This window comes from Galeopterus variegatus, unplaced genomic scaffold (genome assembly GCF_000696425.1).
Source record: "Galeopterus variegatus unplaced genomic scaffold, G_variegatus-3.0.2 Scaffold424, whole genome shotgun sequence".
In the NCBI taxonomy this organism is placed as follows: Eukaryota; Metazoa; Chordata; class Mammalia; order Dermoptera; family Cynocephalidae; genus Galeopterus; species Galeopterus variegatus.
Window position 1 is genome coordinate 562,288 of NW_007726535.1, and position 20,598 is coordinate 582,885.

Consider the following 20,598-nt stretch of genomic DNA (forward strand, 5'->3'; position numbering starts at 1 on the left):
CCAGTATAGCTTTGGGCAGGGATGGGGAACCACCCAGCCCAGGAGCACCTGCCTGCACTTCTGAGTTCTCTGCTGGACACCTGCACAGGCTGTTTCTCCTCCTGCTGGCAGCCCCCTGTAAAGGAAGGCCTGGGAAAAGCCTGGGCAGGTGCTGGGGCGGAGCATCAGAGGAGGAGCGGGCCTGACCCCTGGCCCCTCTGGAGGCAGTCTCCATCTATCATGCCAGCCCCAGGCCCTGCCCTGCCACCTAACCTGTGCTACTCAGGGCACAGCTGCATGCAGGGAGTGTCCGGCCAGGTCAGACAGGGCATTGCCACCTATGGAGAAGCCTGGCCTTGGGGCCAGGGGCTGAAGGAGGTCCTTCTTGGTAGCTGTGAGCCCAGCATGTGAGCCCTTGTCCTGCCTGCAGGAGGTAGGAGGTGGTGGCTGGGAGGTGCTGGACCTGGGAACCAAGACCCTGTGCCCATGACTGCCAGGCAGCGAGACTGGAGCAAGGGCAGGAGTGGCCCACAGGGCCGGGCTTGAGACAGGGCCTTGGCCAGCCTGGGAAGGCTCCATCCTCCTCCCCCAGGACCTTGGCAGCTGCCTGCTGGGCCCCATCTTTGTCCCAGGAGCTATCACTCCTGCCTGACCAAGGAGGGGAGCCAGCTTCCCTGATGGAGAGGAGGGAGGGTATTCCTGGCAGAGGAGCTTGGTGGGGGGATGGGGAGCTGAAAAGGCGGTGGGGCGATGGCCAGTGGGGTGGGAGGTCCTAGACCTGAGTAAAAAGGAAGAGGAGAGCCACGCAGGCACCGGGAGTGGTGAGGAGGCTGGAGGCAGGGCCAAGGGAGGCCTGGGACGCACAGGACCAATGCTGAGTAATGGCCTGGCTGGCAGCCACTGGTGCAGTCTGTGCACCTTGGGCCCATCTGATCCTCGGCGCAACTGAGGCCAATTTCTGGCCGCTGCCTCATGCCAGGGAAGAAGTGGTCTGGCCTGGCATGGTGCCGATGTGCCACACCACCCACTCTGGTCCTGGTTGGGTTGTTTGGTTTTGGTGCTGACTGGGTTTCCAATTGCCACTCCTATGAGCTAGAGAGGAGAGTTGACACCTCCGCTCCCATGTGTCCACCTCTCACAGCCATGATGGTGAGTTATGAGGGGCCGGGCGTCGCACAGACTCCAGCATGGCCCCCCATGTCAGGTATACAGCTGTCCAGGGTGGGGAGTAAGCCCTCACCAGTGTCCACTTTCGGGATGAGTGGTTTCCTGTCAGTACCAGTGTGGCCCCACCATATGACTGTTCCAGAGGAGCTGGTCCCCAGGCCAATCCTGTGGGTTAGAGAGCCACCTCAGCGCAGGGTCCCCACATCTGCCACACTCCCTGGCCAGGTGTCCCAGGGCACAGCTCATGCCTGCAGTGGGGCACTGGCCAGTGGGGTGGGAGGTCCTAGGCCTGAGTAAGAAGGAAGAGGAGAGCCACGCAGGCACCGGGAGTGGTGAGGAGACTGGAGGCAGGGCCAAGTGAGGCCTGGGATGCACAGGACGAATGCATAGGAGCCCATGGGGGAGGGGGGATCTGCCCCATTTGGTGGGTGAGTACGTAACCCACAGCTGGCCTCATGTCCTCACAGAGGGAGAAGAGCTGGCAGGAGGTGGGTGAGTACGTAACCCACAGCTGGCCTCATGTCCTCACAGAGGGAGAAGAGCTGGCAGGAGCAGCAGAGGAGCCACGGCACAGTCACCAGGTGAAGACGGCCCCTGCGGGTCCCTCGGCAGAGCCGCACTGCTGGCCAGCAGAGGCCGCCTCCCAGACAGGCACAGAGCCCACCTGCAGCCAGGGTAAGGCGGGTTGAGAGCAGCCCAGCCCCAGACCCCACAAGGCTGCCTCCCAGCTGGCAGCCTGAATGGGCTTCCCTGCAGAGGCGACTGTCCTGGGCGGGCAGATCTGGAGAGTGCCAATGGAGATGAAGGCTAGCAGAGGAACAGACCCAGGCTGAAGCTTGGTGGGTGGACCACTGGGTCAGAGGCTGGGAGGAGAAGGGCCCCAGCACCTCTCATTCTGCCCCTGGCTTTACATGGGTCCCAGTGAGAGCAGGAAGATTGCTCAGGCCTCATGGCCATCAGCCCACTTCAGAGCCCAGGCTGAGCCCAGATGGGGGCTGCAGAGTGGCAGGTATGTACCCAGAGGAGCTTGGGCCCTGTGACTGAGGTGTCCAAGGGATGTCAGCAGCAGGCAGAGGGGTGGCCAGGTTGTGCTGGGCCAGACAGCCATCCCCATTGGCAGCCAAGTCTGATCCCAGCTCCAGCACTGCATGCAGCCTGTTCCCACCAGCCACCTTGACCAGTCAGACCCCTCGGGGACTGCTCCTGGCCAGGGCGTCCCACAGACCACTCAGGATGGATGACAGGACTGGCGCCAGCCCTCAGGGACCAGGCATGGGCTCTGAGTAAACCCTGCTCCTTTTAAAGCCATGGGGCCACAAAGGAATGTGGAGAGGCCAGCCAGGCTCCCAGCTCACACAGCTCCCCAGAGGCTGCCAGGTCCCAGAACTGCAGTCTGCAGCCACCCGGCTGCCTCCAGGTTCTGGCCAAGTGCAGCCCCTCACTCACCCTGGAGCGTGAGGAGAAAGTGGACATCCTGGGCAGGCTCAGTGTCCCTCCTGAGCACGGACATCAGGAGCATAAGCATGCTAAGATGGCTGCAGGGGTGCGGGACCATTCCTGGGGCCTGCAGAATCTCTGGGAATTCCCTATGAGGCCTCCCTATGTCCTGGGCCCTGGGCTCCTGGGTGGGGGTCACAGTCGCAGCACCCTATGGCCCAGAGCCACATTCAGTTTCCTACAGGGCCTGAGCCTGCCAACCAGCAGAGACAGCTTGGCATGGTGGCCCAGGGCTAGCGGGGCCAAGAGAAGCTGCTCTCGACCTGAAGTAGCAGAGGACGCGCTCTTGCTGCTTCCATCTTCCATAGGGGAAACTGAGGCCTTAGAGAAGGAGAGACAGGCAGGCTCATGAGGCTGCAAATGAGGCTCAGCTCCCAAGGTCTGCCCCCACAGCCTCCAGCTCCAAAGTCTCCAGTGGTGGGAGTGCCCAGCCACCTGAGGGCCACCAGGGCAAGGCAGAGCCCAGCCGGGCCAAGGCGCGCCTCCTGCCCAACATGCCGAAACTGGTCATCCCCTCAGCTGCCACCAGGTTCCCCCCTGAGATCACCGTCACGCCGCCCACCCCAACCCTGCTCTCTCCCAAAGGCAGCATCTCGGAGGAGACCAAGCAGAAGCTGAAGGTGACCACGTGTGCCTGGTTTGGGGCACTGGTGGGGGCAAGGGTTACAGGGGCCTAGGCAAGGGTGTGGATTATGGGGGGACTGGGGGAGCCAGACGCCCCTGACCAGGGCCCTACTTGGCCCTGTCTGCAGTCGGCCATCCTGTCCGCCCAGTCTGCTGCCAACGTGAGGAAGGAGAGCCTGTGCCAGCCTGCCCTAGAGGTCCTAGAGACGTCCAGCCAGGAGTCCTCACTGGAGAGCGAGACAGATGAGGACGATGACTACATGGACATCTGAGGACAGCCATGCCCTGGGGGACCAGCCAGGCCTGGAATGCCCCTCAGCCCAGACCTGGCAAGGCCAGAGGCCCACATGGGGTGCCATTCCTTATGCAGCCCAGGCTTGCCCACCCCCCACCAGCATCCTCCCTGCGCGCTGGCCAGGGCTGCCCACACTGTGTGGGAGTCCAGAGGAGGAGGAGCCCATCTTAGCCACGTGAAGGTGGACCGGTTGCAATCTGTACAGCAGGGAGGGCATCCTTTTCTATGAAATGTTGACTTTGTAATCGTGCCCACCCCAGCCCAGCTGGCCATGTCCACACCTTGGCGCTGGGACGAGCCAGGTTCTGCTCATGTCATGGTGGAGTGGTCATTGAGGACTCAGTTCGCCCTACATACCCCCTTTTTTCTGGTTTCTTTTCTAATAAAGATGGAACAGTTGTCTTTGCCTCTTTGCTCTCCCCGTGTGGCATGTGGGGTAGGGCCCAGGGCCTCCCTCAGGGGATTGCTGTCCCCAGGTCTCTGGACCCCTCCTTTCCCTGCAGGGCAGAGCCCAGTGCTTGGGCACCCCAGGGACCAGCCAGGAGCCTAACCAATGAGCATAGGCTGGGGGCCGAGCAGGGCAGGTCTCTCCTGGCAAGGCTGCAGCGAGGCCAGAAAGGGTGTTGGGGGCATCCCAGGAACTCACTGGCACTCGGGTGGGCAGGAGACTGAAGGGGCAGGCAGGACCCAGGTGTTCTGAGGAGCTGGCAGCAGGGTCCTGAGGGGAGGGGGAGATCAGGTTGGTGGGAAGGGGGTGCTTACCTCCCATCACACGTGCCGTCTGACAGAACCAGCCACGCAAGTTGTGGAGCCCTTTGTTCAAAAATTACTAAGAATTTTAAGACAGCAGAGCATTAAATAAAGCCATGATGCTGGTGTTGCCCTCCCATGTTCCAAGCCCATCTCTTTTGGCGAGACACAGGTTCCGGGGCCCAAACCTGCTCTTCACAGTGTCCACCGCCCCCCCCCCAGCACCTCAGGGGCCCATCTGCCACTGCCGACCCCATGGCTTGGGGCATCTCCTGCCCCCTGGGGCCTCCCTTGGAACAGGCTCTGTCCAGAATGAAGACAGGGACCCTCCTGGATGCCCTGTGCTCCTCATGGGCTAGACACAGACCCACCGCCTGGAAGACAGGCACGAAGGGCTGGGCCCTGCCCGGGTCCCCAGCCCAGGCCATTTGGAGCCAGAGGCGCGGCAGCCCTGGAGGTGCACTGGCTGATCTGCCCTCGGGAGGGCTGAGTGGCCGCAGTTGCTCAGCTAAGGCCCCTCCCTGCGGGGCACCCCCAGACTGCACACCTAGCACCTCCCACTCTTCCATCCTTCTGATCCATGCAGCTAGGGTGCCTAACCAATCCTCCTCCAGATCCACAACACTCCCCTTCCCAGGAGCAGTCTGAGACTCCCAGCACCCTTCCCAGGATCCCAGCCTACAGGAGGACCATGCTGTAGGGAGCACTCTCAGCCCTGGGCCATGGGATAGGCCACTCCCTGGCTCAGGACCTCAGCGTCCACACACAGGTGCCCTGAGCACCCAGCAACACTGTGGGTAAGGGATTTTTCTCCCCTCTGAAAACTGAGTCCCTGAGAAGGTGGGGATCTTGTAGGCTTCCTACCAAATATATTTGTGGGGCCGCCCCCAAAGCAGCTGTGTGGGGACTCAGGAGCCACTGGGCCCTGGTTCTGGCTCCTCCACCTCAGGCTTCTTGTGATACCAGTGGGAGCCAGCCTCTCTCGAGCTGGAACCTCTGGGAGCTTCGCAGATGGCTGCCAATGCCGGGTGGTTCTCAATGGACACGACCACCAGGCAAGATAGGGGCTGGCAGGGCCCTAGGAGCCAAGATGGGTCACAGCCCAGATGGCTTGAGCTCATACCCTGGGGCCAGCACCAACTCCCTGCAAAACTGGCTGAAGTTTCCCCTTTGGACACCTTGAGAAGCTGCATTGGGAGGAGGACCACCTGCCTGTCCTGAAGGAAGCCCCTGAAGCCAGGGCAGGTGGTGAGGGCCCTGGGCTAGTCACATGGACAATGATAAGGGAGGGGAAACCCGAAAAGATTATGCAAACTCCATGAGTGACAGGGCAGGGGCGGGTGTGGCTGGGCAGCTCTGCCTCTCCCCACGCCCCTGCCCAGGGCAGAGGCGTCTTTGGAGCCCTGGATGGGCCCTGTCTCCCTCCCAGGGCCAGCTGGGCCTGGAAACCTCCCTCCCCTTCCCCTTCCTCCCTCCAAAGAGGATCCCTGCAGGGCTGCCTTTGGCGCAGGGCTGCCTTTGGCCCAGAGCTCAGCCAGTGAGTGCCTGGCCTGGTAGTTCCCGCCCTCCCTGAGAGGGGCCTGGGGCGGGCCCTGGCATGAATCTGCTTGCTCCCTGGCCAGCTGTGAAGAGGAATCGGGAACCTCCTCCCTGCTGGAAGCTGAGGACTAGAGATGTAGGGTCTGTGCCCAGAGGGCCTGGAATCGGTTGATTGCAAGGACAGCCCCGCCTCACCCACCCTGCAGCATCCCATCCCCTGTGGGAGCCCCACCCTGCAGGCCTGCAGGGTGGAGTTGGGACTCAGGTTCTGAGCTGCAGTCTCTGGACATCCGGCTCATCAAGTGCCAAAGGTCCTGCAGCTGTTGGCACCAGCCCCCTCGCCCTCCCACAGGGTCCCAGGGCCGAGGTTCGGTCCCCCTCCCCTGTGTCCTAGGCCGAAGGGCTAGGAATGTGCTAACAGGGCAGGTTGGGCCCTACTGGTCCACACGGGCACCTGTGGACTTTGAGAGGGGACCGGGTGGGTGGGGCAGGATGGGGCGGTGCCGCAGAGGGCGGGGCAGGTGGGCGGGGCCAGGCTGGCTGAGAGCGAGCTCGTCCTGCCACCTCCGAGCCACTGCACTGCCCATGCTGGCTGTGCCCAGAGGGCCTGGAATCGGTTGATTGCAAGGACAGCCCCGCCTCACCCACCCTGCAGCATCCCATCCCCTGTGGGAGCCCCACCCTGCAGGCCTGCAGGGTGGAGTTGGGACTCAGGTTCTGAGCTGCAGTCTCTGGACATCCGGCTCATCAAGTGCCAAAGGTCCTGCAGCTGTTGGCACCAGCCCCCTCGCCCTCCCACAGGGTCCCAGGGCCGAGGTTCGGTCCCCCTCCCCTGTGTCCTAGGCCGAAGGGCTAGGAATGTGCTAACAGGGCAGGTTGGGCCCTACTGGTCCACACGGGCACCTGTGGACTTTGAGAGGGGACCGGGTGGGTGGGGCAGGATGGGGCGGTGCCGCAGAGGGCGGGGCAGGTGGGCGGGGCCAGGCTGGCTGAGAGCGAGCTCGTCCTGCCACCTCCGAGCCACTGCACTGCCGATGCTGGCTGTAGACACAGGCCGCACCATGAAGCTGCACCTCCTACCCTGGACCCTGCTGCTGCTGGCAACAGCCCCTGGCCCAGGCCCTGGGCCCACAGCAGGTATGCCCCACCCTGCCCATCTGTCCCCCTGTCTGTCCATCTGCCTGCTGCAGCCAGGCCTGGGGCAGACACTTCTCTGGGCCCAGCGTCTATCCATCTGTTGGGCCATCTGTGGCTGTGCTGGGGGTGGTGGGAAAAAAATTCAGAAGGTCCATCCTTGGTCAAGGGGCTGCCGGCAGGGATGGAAGGTCTGGGCTGAGTCCACCTTAAACCCTAAGGGAGGTGGTGGCTACATGGGAGGGAGGCAAGGGAGACCAGCAGAGCCCTTGACCTGCACCCCGAGCCCCTGTGGAGGGCATGATCACATACGGGGAGTCTCCCAGCTCCCTGCCCAACCCTAGGCAGGTTTGCCAGTCCTCATCAGGGTGCAGGTTTGCCAGTCCTCATCAGGGTGGGACTGAACCCAAGAAAGTCTAGGGAAAGGCTGGAACTCCAGAGCCAGAAGCCGGCCCCCAGGCCCCCAGCCTCATACATCTCCTATCTTGCAGGGATGTGTCACCACGCTCCTGCCACTTAGCTCATTTACTGGCACCTCTCAGCCTCCTCCCCATACACCCTTGAGCCATCACATCCTTGGCCAATAAATATTTATTGACGCTCTTGAGTGCCAGGCACTGCACTTAGTGAAGTAGGGCGGCAGGGTGGCTCAGCCTCAGGCCTGGCCCTTGACTGACCTCCTTTGAGAGGAAAAGGGAAAAGGGCCAGTGGGACATGTGATTCCAGCCTGGGTGCTGCACCCCACCCCAGTCTTCACCCTCCAGTCCGTCCTCCATGCCAGCTCCCCAAAATATGGCTCTGCCACAGTTCCCACAGCCAGGGCAGAAGGCTTGGGCCTGACATCCACAGCCCCTAGTAGTGTGTGCCCCACCCCTCTCAGCCCCTGCTGGAAATATCCTTCCTCGCCTCTAAAAGGAAGGGAGCACCCCTGGCCTCCCCCAAGGGTGATGCTGTATTTGGGATCTAAATTGCTGACCCCAGAAGAATGAGATGATCGAGTTCAGCCCCATTCCCTACTGGGCCTTGAATGGGACTTAGCAGCCACGTCAGGACTCCAGACCCATGTTGAGGGCCAAGGCCACTTTGACCCTCCGAGGACCCCTGCCTTGCAAACAACAGGACTTGGTGGCTAAAGGTTGGTCATGCCCTGGGGCTCCTCCTGACCCTGCAAGGTTGAGTGTCTGGAGCATTTCCCCTTGTCTCTTTACACTCTAGCCAACCGCCCAGGCCGATGCCTGTTATCTATGCTAACACAGGTATCACAGTGGTTTGCCATTGTGTCCCCACGGTGGCCCATGCAATTCCTAGCCAACGTGCTCCTGGGGATGCTTCTCTCTAAGGGGCTGCAGGGAAAACAGAGACAGGCCCTGTGCATGGTGCAGCCTCAACATCTGCCCAGCCAGGCACTCAGGGTCCCGTCCTCCAGGTGCCCAGGAGAGCTGCTCCATGCGCTGTGGGAACCAGGATGGGCCGTGCTCCTGCCACCCGACCTGCTCTGGCCTTGGCACCTGCTGCGTGGACTTCCAGAACTTCTGCCTGCAGATCTCGCCTTACTCGGGCTCCATGATGGGCGGCAAGGACTTCGTGGTGCAGCACCTCAGGTGGTTAAGTACCACTGATGGCGTGATCTGCAGGTGCGAGACCCATCAAAGCCCCCACACTCCCAGACCCTGCCTGCTGAGGGCCCAGACCCACTGACTGGCTAGGTGGAGCCCATCAGACCAAGGACAGGCACAGGGACAGCAGGCTGGACAGGTTCCCCAGGCAGTGCTAGGGGCCAGGGCCTTTGAGAGGGTCAGCCTGCGCTGGCCCAGCTGTTCCTGCCCCTCTGTCCCCCACAGGTTTAAGGAGAGCATCCAGACCCTCGGCCACGTGGACTACTCTGGGCAAGTGCATTGCGTGTCACCCCTGCTCTACGAGAGTGGCCGTATCCCCTTCACCATCTCACTGGACAACGGCCGCTCCTTCCCTTACGCGGGCACTTGGCTGGCTGGTGAGCCCGCGCACCTGGTTCCACCCACAGCCTGAGCCCACGGGGACTTTCCCCAGCGCTAATCTATGCACACTGAGACCTGGCCCACCCAGCGGGCCCTGCTGGTCTGGCTGAACCAGTCCCTCGGGTGGCCCACCCATCTGTGGGGGCGGGGGCTCCCTCAGCTCCTTTCCTCTCCCCTAGCACCCAGACAGGAGTCCCAGTCCAGAGGGAGTGGGAGCTGCTGGGGTCCCCCAGCGAGGTGGGCCAGGGCAGGGAGTTGCAGAGGAAAAGGTCCAGGCAGTGGAGGGCAGGTACCGCCTCTCCCAGCCTCCAAGTCCTTTACTGCCTGGGAGTCAGGGGGAGACCATCACCCAGCTGCTGAGATGCTGTGTCCTTGGGAGGCTCCCACAGCCCTCAGAGCCCCGGGGCCTCCTCCCATGCACCCCCTGGGCCCCAGGACTTCACTCACCCCCCACTTCCCCCTGCCCAGTGCACCCCAACAAAGTGTCAGAGATGGAGAAGAGCCAGTTGGTGAATGAGACCCGCTGGCAGTACTATGGCACCTCCGACACTGTGGGCAATCTCAGCCTGACCTGGAACACCTCGGTGCTGCCCACGCAGGCTGTCACCATCGAGCTGTGGGGCTACGAGGAGATAGGTGAAGTGGGCAGAGGGCTGGTGGTGGTAGCAGGAGCTTTGGGCTCCCAGAGATGGGAGAAAGGGAGTTCCAGATTGGGGGGAAGGGAATTCTAGGCAGGGATTGGGATTAGGGATCTGGAACTGGAAAGTGCAGGCACAGAAGAGAGACAGGGATAATTTCCATCGGCGTGAGGGGGTTTGGGGCCCCAGCTCCTGGAGGCATGGACACCTCAGCCCGTGGATGGGAGGCTTGTGCTGGCAACACCCCATTTTCTCTGAGACCCTGGACAGCTGGCATGACCCTGGGCCTGGCCTCAAGCAGGGACAGTGACCCTGGACTGCAGGGGGTTGGGGGGTGGTCACCCAAGTCAGGGTCCTTGCTGGAATGGCAGGGCAGTTCCTCCTATGGAGACCATCTGTCCATCTATCAGGCTGTTCTGAATGTGGTCACCCAAGTCAGGGTCCTTGATGGAATGGCAGGGCAGTTCCTCCTATGGAGACCATCTGTCCATCTATCAGGCTGTTCTGAATGCCAGGGACTGGGGTCAGGCCCCTCTTCTGCCCAAGGAGTCTTTTGAGGGGCCCCACGGCTGACCGAGGCCCTCTCTCCCTTAGGGAGGCCATACTCAGAGAACTGGACAGCAAAGTGGTCATACCTGTACCCCCTGGCCACAAACGTCCCCAACTCCGGCTTTTTCACCTTCACTCCAAATCCTGCACCCCTCAACTACCAGAAATGGAGAGTGGGTGCACTGCGGGTCATTGACAGCAAAAACTACGCAGGGGAAAAGTAAGGGCCTCTGTGCAGAGGATGGGCTGGGGGCCCATCTGCCTGCAGACCACCATGTTTGCTGGGGAAGCCTGGGCCCAAGGGCAATTGAGGGGGCGGCGAGGCGTGGCCCAGCTCTCAGATGGTGCTCCGTCACCACCACAGGGATGTGCAGGCGCTCTGGACCAACGACCATGCGCTGGCTTGGCACCTGGGGGATGACTTCCGGGCAGACCCCGTGGGCTGGGCCCGCACTCAGTGCCTGGCCTGGGAAGAGCTGGAGGACCAGCTGCCCGACTTCCTGGAGGAGCTGCCTGACTGCCCCTGCACCCTGGCCCAGGCCCGGGCTGACTCTGGCCGCTTCCATGTGAGCCCCCACCCCATCAGGGCGTGGGACGGGGGCAAGGGGGCAGCTTCCCCCACCAAAGGCAGTGCCGGGGGAGGCAGACAAAGGCTCCTGGGAGGTGGGGCTGGGGTCTGAGGGTCCCTGCAGGGTGGGGTCCCAAGGAAGGGATGTAGACCTGAGGCTGGCAGGTGACGACCACCAGCTGCTCTGCAGACGGACTACGGCTGTGACATGGAGCAGGGCAGTGTGTGCACCTATCACCCGGGGGCCGTGCACTGTGTGCGTTCCGTGCAGGCCAGGTGAGCCCCTAGGATGGAGCGGGGCGGCGGGGGAAGGGCTCCTGCAGTGGCCCTAACCTGCCTGCGCCCCCAGCCCCCGGTACGCCTCAGGCCAGCAGTGCTGCTACACGGCAGATGGCACGCAGATCCTGACGGCTGACTCAACCAGTGGCAGCACCCCTGACCGTGGCCATGACTGGGGTGCACCCCCGTTCCGCACGCCACCCCGTGTGCCCGGCATGTCCCACTGGCTCTACGACGTCATCAGCTTCTATTACTGCTGCCTCTGGGCGCCCGAGTGCTCCCGCTACATGCAGCGGCGGCGCTCCAGCGACTGCCGCAACTACCAGCCCCCACGCCTAGGTGGGTGCCACCCTGGGTGTCCAGCCCTGGGGAGGGTCAGGCAAGGCCGGGCTGGGGTGGGCTGTGGCTGACCCTTCACTCTTGCTCCAGCCTCCGCCTTTGGCGATCCGCACTTTGTCACCTTCGATGGCACCAACTTCACGTTCAACGGGCGCGGAGAGTATGTGCTGCTGGAGGCAGCACTGAGCGACCTGAGGGTGCATGTGCGGGCCCAGCCCGGGACAACGTCGAGCGGTGAGTCTGAGCCCGGGGGAGTCTGGATGCCACTGGGTCATCTGGGGTGGGAGGCTGGAGCCAAGTGGACCCATCCTGCACCCCCACCCCAGGCACGCAGACCCTAGGCACAGGGCTGACCGCGGTGGCCGTCCAGGAGGGCAACTCAGACGTGGTGGAGGTCCGGCTGGCCGACAGGGCGGGGGTCCTGCAGGTGCTGCTGAATCAGGAGGTGCTCACCTTCACTGAGCAGAGTTGGATGGACCTGAAGGGTGAGTGGGACAGCCAGGCAAGGTCAGCAGGGGGCTGCCTCGGGGCTGAGAGGTGGCCCTGGCCCTTTGCACCTCTTCGCAGACCTGGCTGGAGCCCAGGGTGGTATCCAGGGCTCAGATGCAAAGACAGAGGCCTCTTGGGACTCGAGGGCAGCCCGGCACCACACAGCTGGGTGGGCGAATCCGTGCCCCCTGCACATGGCTGCCTTAGGCCAGACATGGTTTTAGGCGCGGCAGCAGGGCCCCCACCGGAGGTCTGAGCTCACGTCTTCACACCCCTGGAGGTGCCTACCTGGCTCCTACAGGGTCCAGCCAGAGCCCTGAGAGGCCAGGACTGTGGGACGTGTCCTCCCTAAGGTCCAGAGAAGCCTGGGAGGTGGAATGATGGGACTAACCCTGACAGCCATCACCTCCGGCCAGCCTGGCACCACTCCTGTGCCGCGGTGATTCATTCAATCTTCAAAAGCCACTGCAAGGAAGTCGGCCCTGCAGGGTTAAGGAAGCAGCTTGGAAGTGGCAGTCAGAAATGGCGGCTCCAGCGTCCAACCCCTGGCCATGGCCGTGCTGTCTCAGGGAAGCAAACAAATTAAGCGGTCCCCAGCTGGGGAGGGCCGGTCAGCGCTGGGGGTGTAAGGGCCTCTGGAAGGGCAGAGGCAGGTGCCCAGGCAGGGAATGACTCCCTCGTGTAGCCTCAGGCTGGGGGTTCCCTGCAGGGGCTGGCACCTCAGGTCCATCTGGGGGTCCTGGCACAGGTGTGGGCAGAGTGTTCTAGCAGGGTTGGCCCTGGGGATGCTCTCCCTGTCCCCTGCAAGTGCCACCCAACCTGTCCTGGGGCTGCAAGGGGGTGCAGGGCACAGTGTTGCCAGGGGGTGATCCTGATCCCCCTCCACCTGTGCCCAGGCATGTTCCTGTCGGTGGGTGCTGGGAACAGGGTATCAGTCATGCTGGCTTCAGGAGCTGGCCTGGAGGTCAGCATACAGGGCCCATTCCTAAGTGTGGCCGTCCTGCTGCCTGAGAAGTTTCTTACCCACACCCACGGCCTCCTCGGGACACTCAATGACAACCCCACCGACGATTTCACCCTGCGCAGCGGGGAGGTCCTGTCCTCGAGTGCCAGTTCCCAGGAGCTGTTCCAGTTTGGAGCCGACTGTGAGTGACCCCATGGAGTCTGCGGGGCAGGGAGAGGGGGAGCATGGCACAGGCAGGGTTTATGGGCCAAGGGGCGTCCCCAGATGCTTGGGCCACCCCACAGGGCCATACCCAGCCAGGCCTGCTGCTGCCTCCCCAGGGGCCGTGCACAATACCTCCTCCCTGCTCACGTATGACTCCTCGTTCTTGGTTCACAACTTCCTGTATGGATCCAAGCATGACTCCACTTTCAAGCCCCTCTTCCCCGACGAGTCCACCCTCAGCCCCAGCCAGGCACAAGAGGTGGCCGAGCTGTGTGGGGATGACCATTTCTGCAGCTTTGACGTGTTGGCCACTGGGAGCCTAAGCATGGGCAACGCCACACGGGTGGCACACCGGCTGCACCAGAGTCGCCTGCAGAGCCTGCAACCCGGTGAGGGCAGGTGGGGGGCATGGGTGAGTGAGCGGGCACCCTGCCCTGGGACAAGGTCCCCCAAGGCTGCTGGCTCAGGCCTGTTTTCTGGGTTCTGTCCCCTCCTCAGTTGTGTCCTGTGGCTGGCTGGGTCCCCCCACCAATGGGCACAAGGAGGGCACCAGGTACCTGGTAGGCTCTACCATCAGCTTCCACTGTGACAACAGCTACAGCCTAGTCGGGGCAGAAACCAGCACCTGCCAGGCTGATGGCACCTGGTCCATGCCCACCCCGAAGTGCCAGCCAGGTGAGGATGCCCCGCTGGCAGACCTGCCCCTGTCCCCACACCCACCCGCCCTAGACCACCCTCACCACTCTGCCCCTTGCCAGGACGGAGCCACAGGGTGCTGCTGAGTATCGTCTTTGGAGGCCTGGCGGTGGTGGCAGTGGTCGCGCTCGTCTACATGCTGCTGTGTCGCAGGAAGGGCCCCATGTGAGACCCCACCCAGACCGAGTGCCCCACCAACAAACCCCTGTCACGCCCCTCCTTGGCTCTCCTGAGAGCCTGGGGCAGCCAGTGGGACTGCCATGTGCACTCTAAATCATGTCTCTGTTGTAGGCATATCTGGCACTCACAGCCTTGATAGTGGAGCACGCTTGGCCACAGCACCACGCACATGGGGCCACGTCGGGGCCAGGACCCAGCATCCCAGGAGAAAGCCCTGGATTCCCAAGAACATGCACCCCAGTCCTCTGATCCCCAAATCCTGAGGACTGTGCACATGGGACGTGGACACCTGATACCGGGCCTTTAATGCCCGTGAACCCTTCTCTGTCATTATAGACCCGAGGCATGATGCCCAATGTTCCAATGCCCAAACCCCATGACATCAGTGCTCTGTGCTCTGTTTCCCGGTACTCGTGGCTCATTCCCCAGACCTGAGGCTGTGTACCGAGCCCTAGTACTCCCACACCCGACACTCAGATTCCATACCTCACTCCTGATACAGCGTGGTGCTGGTGACCCCGATGCCTGCTACATCGAGACCTGCTGTCCCACCATGGGGGCCCCAGGGTCAAGTTAGCCTGGTTCCTGGACCCCAGGTGGGCCCAGCCCCAAGGTAAGGAGAGGCCTCAGGACCCCAGAGCAGAGAATGAGTCGCTGGTGGAGGACAGGCCACCTCTGCACTACAGTCTTCTGGAAAGTCACTCAAGAACAACCGTCTCTGCCTATACAAGGAGAAAACAAGCCCCTGTATTTCCTCACTGGTGTCCTGGTGCTCATGCTATGCCTCAGTTCTGGAGAGTTCCACAGTTGCCCTGTGGGGTCACCCACTAACAGTACCAGAATGACCTGGGTTTGAGTCCTGCTTGCTTTGTCCACTCCCAGGTCACCTGGGACAGGCCCTCCCCAGCCTCTCTCTTCATGTGTAAAGTGGAATCTAGAACAGTGACTGCCTCGTGGGGTGGGGGACGAAAAGGGCTCAGCATAGGGAGCCACAGGGTGCTCAGGAGATGGAGGGGCCAGCCCCCGACACCTGCTGGTGTGGGAGCCGGAATACGGGGGCCCAGGAGGACGGGACGCCTTCAGAGCTCAGCAGGACCACCAGAGGGTAGCCCAGTCAAGGGAAGCCCCCAAATTGGGGTCAAAGGACTGGTTGGATTCTCAGAGCTATGAGTGGTTGGAGAGGGTGTTCCAGATAAAGGAGCAGCCCCAGCACAGTACCTGCCCCTTCATCCCACCCTGGCATTCCTTGAAAAGAACTGCCTGCCCCACTCAGCTGGCCCAGCCTGGCCTGGGTCCCAACCCTGCTCCTGGCACCACCCTGCAAGTGACAGCTCCTTTGTTGGGCATAGTTGCTGGTAGGGCCTTGCCCAAGTCCTCAGGGGACCAGGGCCCCTGTTCCTTAGCTCAGGAATGCCCAAAAGCTAGCACAGAACCCAGGCCTCACACCACCACTGCCTACTTGAGCAGCTCCTTACCTGCCCCTCTGGAGCCAGGTGTAGAGGGGAGGGTACATCATGGAGGAAGAGACTAGGAGCTAGCTGGCGGACGAGCAGGGCCCCAAGTCCTCTGTGGAGAGGGCACTGAACAGGGACCGTGCAGGGACTAGAAAGCGGAGGATGGAGTCACATTTGCTCCTTAGATCTCAAACCGAGAAGGTGCCAGGAACGTGGGGCTGGAGGTTGGTGCTCCCTGGCCCAGGCTGCACCAAGTGGCTGGTGGTGCAGAACCACCACCAAGTGGCTGGTGGTTCTCCACGGAGAACCCTGGGTAGGGAGGGTAGTGGAAGCCTCAGGGTAGCCTGCAGCACTGGGAGTGGCCACATGGTGGCAGTAGAGGGCAGGAACAGCGAGGGGAGGGGGCGGGGGAGGTCCCTGGCAGTAGGGAGGGCAGTCAGACACCGTCCTACCACTGGGCTATCAGGCTTGGTTACAACCGCTGCCAAAGTTCGTGCATGGCCCATCCCTCCTTCCCCTCACCTGCGAGGAACGCATGAGCATCCCTGAGTCTCAGGAGTGTTAGGTTGAATAGGTTTCTCCACGTTGTCCAGCTGGCACTGACCATGAGGTTGGAGTCCAGGAGTCCAGCCCTCCCACTGCCTAGCCTTGCTGTTGGCGAAAGACCTGGAGGGCTTCCTTGAGGCGAACAGGCACAGTGGGGCACATGTGAGGGAAGAGAGCTGAGATTGAGGAGTTGAGGGCTTGCCTAGGAGACTAGAGGAGGAGGATGGGGTTGGTGCTTCCTGCCCTTCCAGACCCCACCCCCTTGCTTTCCCACCCCTCTGGCCTTGCAGCTCTGGGCAGGTTGGGGCTGAGGGCTGACTCCTTGGCTGTTGGGCAGGTACTTTCCTCTCTGCAGATGAAGTAAGGCAGGGCTCACCTCCCACTGCCTGGGTTCCCAGTGCATCCCTGTGCCATGCCAGGCCAGGGCCAGCCACTTGTCAGAAGGAGAGAGTATAGTTTCCCGGTCAAAGCTTGGACAGGAAACACAGGGGGCCCAGGAGCACAGGGACGGCTTCACAACTCATGTCCATCAGAGGGAGACAAGGGCAGCCTCCTAATTGGGGCCAAAAGACAGGTTGGATTCTCAGAGCTCTGATTGGTTGGAGAGGTTGTTCCAGGTAGAGGAACAGCAAAGCAAAGGCTCAGAGGAAGAGAAGTGCAGTCGCATCTGAGCAACAGCGGGGACGGGGAGCAGCCAAGGCACCTCCCGGCCAGGCCAAGGCACTGAGAGTTTATCCTGCAAGTAAAGCATGGCCTGCCTCAGGCCCCCCCACTTCTACCAGTCTCACTCCAGGATGAGCCCTAGAGTTTCCCCAAACCTCCCCTCCCCAGCAGGGGGAGAAGGGGTGCCCTGTCTGTGGCCCTGGCCCCAGACATCAGACGTTCCTAGTGCCAGGGACAGGCCAGGCTGGGAAGCCCCAACACCTGACAGGGGTTTCCCAGGGCCCAGCCCAAAGGAGACGGAGGTGCTACTGGGCCTGTGCGAAGGCCACAGGTCCCAGAGCTGGTGAGGCAGACTCTCTAAAGACATCAAAGGCAGGGACCTCCGCCTTGAGGAGGTAATCTCCAAAACAGCAGCCCTGGGGCTTGGAGGATGGGTGGCAATGGGAGCTTGGAATGACAGAATATGGGAATCATGGCATCAGAACCAATGGCCTGCCCTCCACCCCTGTACCAGTTGGGGTGGGGAAGACGGTAATCCAGGTGCTTGGAAATGCAGGTGATGGGAGAGCTGGGGGTCAAGGAGGAGCCTGTGAGGCAGCCACAGGATCCCAGCAGGGAAGAGTATGTCATCAGATCCAGGCCCAGGGCCCCGCGGAAGCAGGAACCACACAGGCTTGTGGGCCAGAGCGGGAGTCAGAGGCCACAGACCCGCCGCAGATTTCCCCACTGGTGGGAGTGGCGGGTGGAGCACCCGCCTTTCTCTCTCTCCTGCCCTTCAGCCTCCCACTAGGGCCTCCCATGGGCTGAGCGCAGCAGTGCGGAGCAGCTGACACAGGGGCCAGGGAGATGAGGGCTCCGGTCAGGTACAGGCACTGCAGGGAAGTGCGGGACCCTCTTTAGCCAGGTTGGTTCCTTCCACAAGTCTTAGGGTGGCCAAGTGCCCAATGTGGTACAGAGGTACCAAGACCTCTGCTGGGCCCATTAGGAGACCTCTGTCCTCACAGTCCAATGCTGTCTGAGGAGGGGGGGTGGTCAGTGCAGCACGTTGTGGCAGTGGTATGTCAGGGAGGGCTTCCTGGAGGAGTCTGGCTCCAGCTGAGTTCCAAAGGATAAAAACCAGTTAGGGACATGAGGCTGAGTAGATGCGTGCTAGGCGCTCAGCAGCCCACACCACACACTGACTACATTTCCCAGTCTCCCTTGCAGCTGGGTGGTCACATGACTAGGTCTAGGCAGGCCACTTTCAATCCTGACCCATAAACTTCCCACTGGCTCCCCTCCAGGCTCTTTCCCCAGCTCCTGTTGATGTAAGGATGTGAAGACGGCTTTGGGAGCCATGACAACCATGTCCCCACATGGAGGAGAACCCCCTACCAACCTGTTCACCCAGCCAGTTCTGCTCCAGGAACAAGAAATAAACTCTCTGATTAAGCCATAATACGGATGCGGAGCTATCTGTTGCAGCAGCCAGACCCTTTAACGATAGATACACCAGAGGCGGAGGTATGAAAGATGGCCTCACATTTTTCATTAGTGTTGAAAATAAACACTGTGTGTATAAGGTTAAAAAAATCAAAACAATAATTCACTTAACTAGTCCCCACTTGGTGGACACAAGTTATGCTCACTCTTTTGCTTCTTTAAACACTGTTGTACTTTGTAAATAAGTTCGGCTTACCCGTAGGAGAAATCGACGTGAGTGGAGCGGCTGGTTACACAGCACACGCACTCTCCTCCTACAGGTGTGCAGTTGACATCCAGCGCCAGCCTGCGAGGGAGCCTGGATCCCCACACACTCACCCACTACGGAGCCTTCACATTATCTGCTCTTTGCCAGATGAGAAATGTTGTGGAGCCTGTGTCAGCTTGGCTAGGCTGAGTAACATTTCCCAGAATTCCCTCCCCTGCCTGTTTCTGGTTAGCACTGGCCAAAGGAGAGATTCCCGTGCAAGACTGGGGGGCAGAAACGACGCGGCAGTCACTTCAGTGGCTGACTCATGCTGCTTATTGGCTGGCTCAGCTCATTGGCCCAGGCACAGCCCAGGCCTCCAGCTGTTCACCTGCCCTGAATCAGATGCACTGCCTTCAAATGCGCTGACTTCTGGGCTGGGTGTGTGACAAAGGGTCCCAGCTTCTGCAGGAAACCCTTGTCACCCCTGGCGTCAAGAATGGACATGGGTTCCAGTCCATCCTCGTGGACTCCAGCCTGTGTTTGGGGTTCCAACAAGTGCGGATCCCCCCATATTATTCAGTTTTCTGTGGCTGATAACAGAATACCTGAAACTGGGTAATTTATAAAGAAATGAAATATATTTCTTACACTTTTAGAGGCTGGGAAGTCCAAGGTCCAGGGGCACATCTGGAGAGGGCCTTGTTCTTGGTGGGCACTCTCTGCTGAGTCCCAAGGCAGCAAAGGGAAAATCATGGTGAGGGGAGAAGAGTTCGTGTTAATGTGCTTACTTGCTCTTATAAAGCCACCAATGCCCCTCCCGTGATAGCCAACGCACTCATTAACCCAGTACTCCGTGAATGGGTTAACCCTCCATGAGGGCACAGCCTTCACAATCCAATCACCTCCCATAGGCCTCACCTCTCAACACTGCCACATTGGGGACCAAGCTTCCCCATGAGCTTTGGAGGGGACAGACATTCAGACCATAGCACTCCAGCAACACCACCTTACATCCATCTTCCCTTCCCAACTCCCTGCCACATGGATCTCCAGCATCAGATCAAAGATGACAGACTTCCAGAGACGGCTCAGCCTGCTCCCACAGCTGTGGGTCCCACTTCTCTGATGGAACCCTGACTGTGACAGACTTACAGAGACGGCTCAGCCTGCTCCCACAGCTGTGGGTCCCACTTCTCTGATGGAACCCTGACTGATATAAACGTGAGACCTTTAACTTTTCTTTAAAGTACGAATTGTATATAGGAAAGTGCACACCTGATAAGGGAACAGCTTGATGACTTAACCCAAAATAAACATGCCCCAGTAACCACCACCCAGGTGAAGAAATGGAACAGTACCCACCCCGCCCCGCCCCTCCGTTTTCTCTGTCGTCACTCTCCTCCTCCTCCCCCTCCTCCCCCGGGTAACCACTATCCTGATTTCTCATGTTGTAGATTAGTTTTGCCTGGTTTCGTATTTTACATGGATGCAATCACGGAGTAGATGCTTTCTTGTGTCTAGCTTCTTTAGCATATTATGTTTATGAGATTTATCCATGTTGAGGTAAGAGGCTATAATGGATGTTTTGCTGAGTGTTATTCCATCTAATGAATACCCTCAATTTGCTTATCCATTCTCCTCTGAGGCACATTGGGTTGGTTCCCAGTTTGGGGCTACAATGGCTAGTGCTGCCGTGAACATTCTTGTCTGTGTCCGTTGATGCACACGTGTGCGCTGATGTTGGGTAAGTTCCTAGGAGTAGCATTGCAGGGCACAGAGTATGCATATGGTCACTTTAGTAGTTGGTGCCAGTTTTCCAAAGTGGCTTTACCAATCGACATTCTCCCCAGCAACATATGAGAATTCTGTTGTGCCATATCCCGGCCAACGCTTGGTATTGTCAGTCTCTTATTTCAGCTATTCTCATGGGCATGTAGCATATTGTGGCCTTAACTGCATTTTTCTGACAACTAGTGAAGTCGTGTACTTTTTCATACGTCCATTGGCCATCTGGAGCTCCTCTTTTGTGAGGTGCCTGTTCAAGTCTTTTGCCCCTTTTCTATTGTCTCAAATTTTCTAATTGATTTGTAAGTGTTCTTATATATTCTGGATAAGAGTTTGTCGTCAGCTATAAGCACTGCAAATATCCTCCTGTTCTGTGAATTGTCTTTTCACTATTTCTTTTTTTTTTTCTTTTTGTCCTTTTTGTGACCGGTAAGGGGATCGCAACCCTTGGTGTGGTGTCACCCGCACCGCCTCAGCCAGTGAGCGGGAGCCGGTCTGTACGTGGGATCCGAACCCTCGGACGGGAGCGCTGCCGCACTTCCCAAGCGGCACACTATCCAGTGTGCCACCGGGCGGCCCTAAAAGGGGGA

At 60.4% G+C, this 20,598-nt stretch overlaps 2 protein-coding genes across 4 annotated transcripts in view; both read left to right on the top strand.

Moving 5' to 3' along the window:
- CABIN1 (calcineurin binding protein 1) overlaps nt 1-3,962 on the top strand; it is a 178,659-nt gene extending 174,697 nt beyond the window's left edge. For all 3 annotated transcript variants that reach the window (XM_008568589.1, XM_008568590.1, XM_008568591.1), the window contains 3 exons: nt 1,678-1,821; nt 3,037-3,263; nt 3,396-3,962. In XM_008568589.1, coding sequence (XP_008566811.1) covers nt 1,678-1,821; nt 3,037-3,263; nt 3,396-3,539 — 515 coding nt within the window. In that variant the 3' untranslated portion in view covers nt 3,540-3,962. The remainder of the gene's footprint in view (nt 1-1,677; nt 1,822-3,036; nt 3,264-3,395) is intronic.
- A 2,892-nt stretch (nt 3,963-6,854) lies between these two features.
- SUSD2 (sushi domain containing 2) lies at nt 6,855-14,537 on the top strand. Its single transcript, XM_008568592.1, has 15 exons — nt 6,855-6,988; nt 8,412-8,619; nt 8,827-8,978; nt 9,451-9,618; nt 10,215-10,389; nt 10,534-10,735; nt 10,928-11,013; nt 11,087-11,355; nt 11,446-11,589; nt 11,682-11,840; nt 12,741-12,989; nt 13,129-13,401; nt 13,511-13,687; nt 13,771-13,873; nt 14,000-14,537. Exons 1-15 carry the CDS (start codon nt 6,886-6,888, stop codon nt 14,022-14,024), a joined length of 2,493 nt encoding a protein of 830 aa, XP_008566814.1. The 5' UTR covers nt 6,855-6,885; the 3' UTR covers nt 14,025-14,537.
- The last annotated feature ends 6,061 nt before the right edge of the window (nt 14,538-20,598 follow it).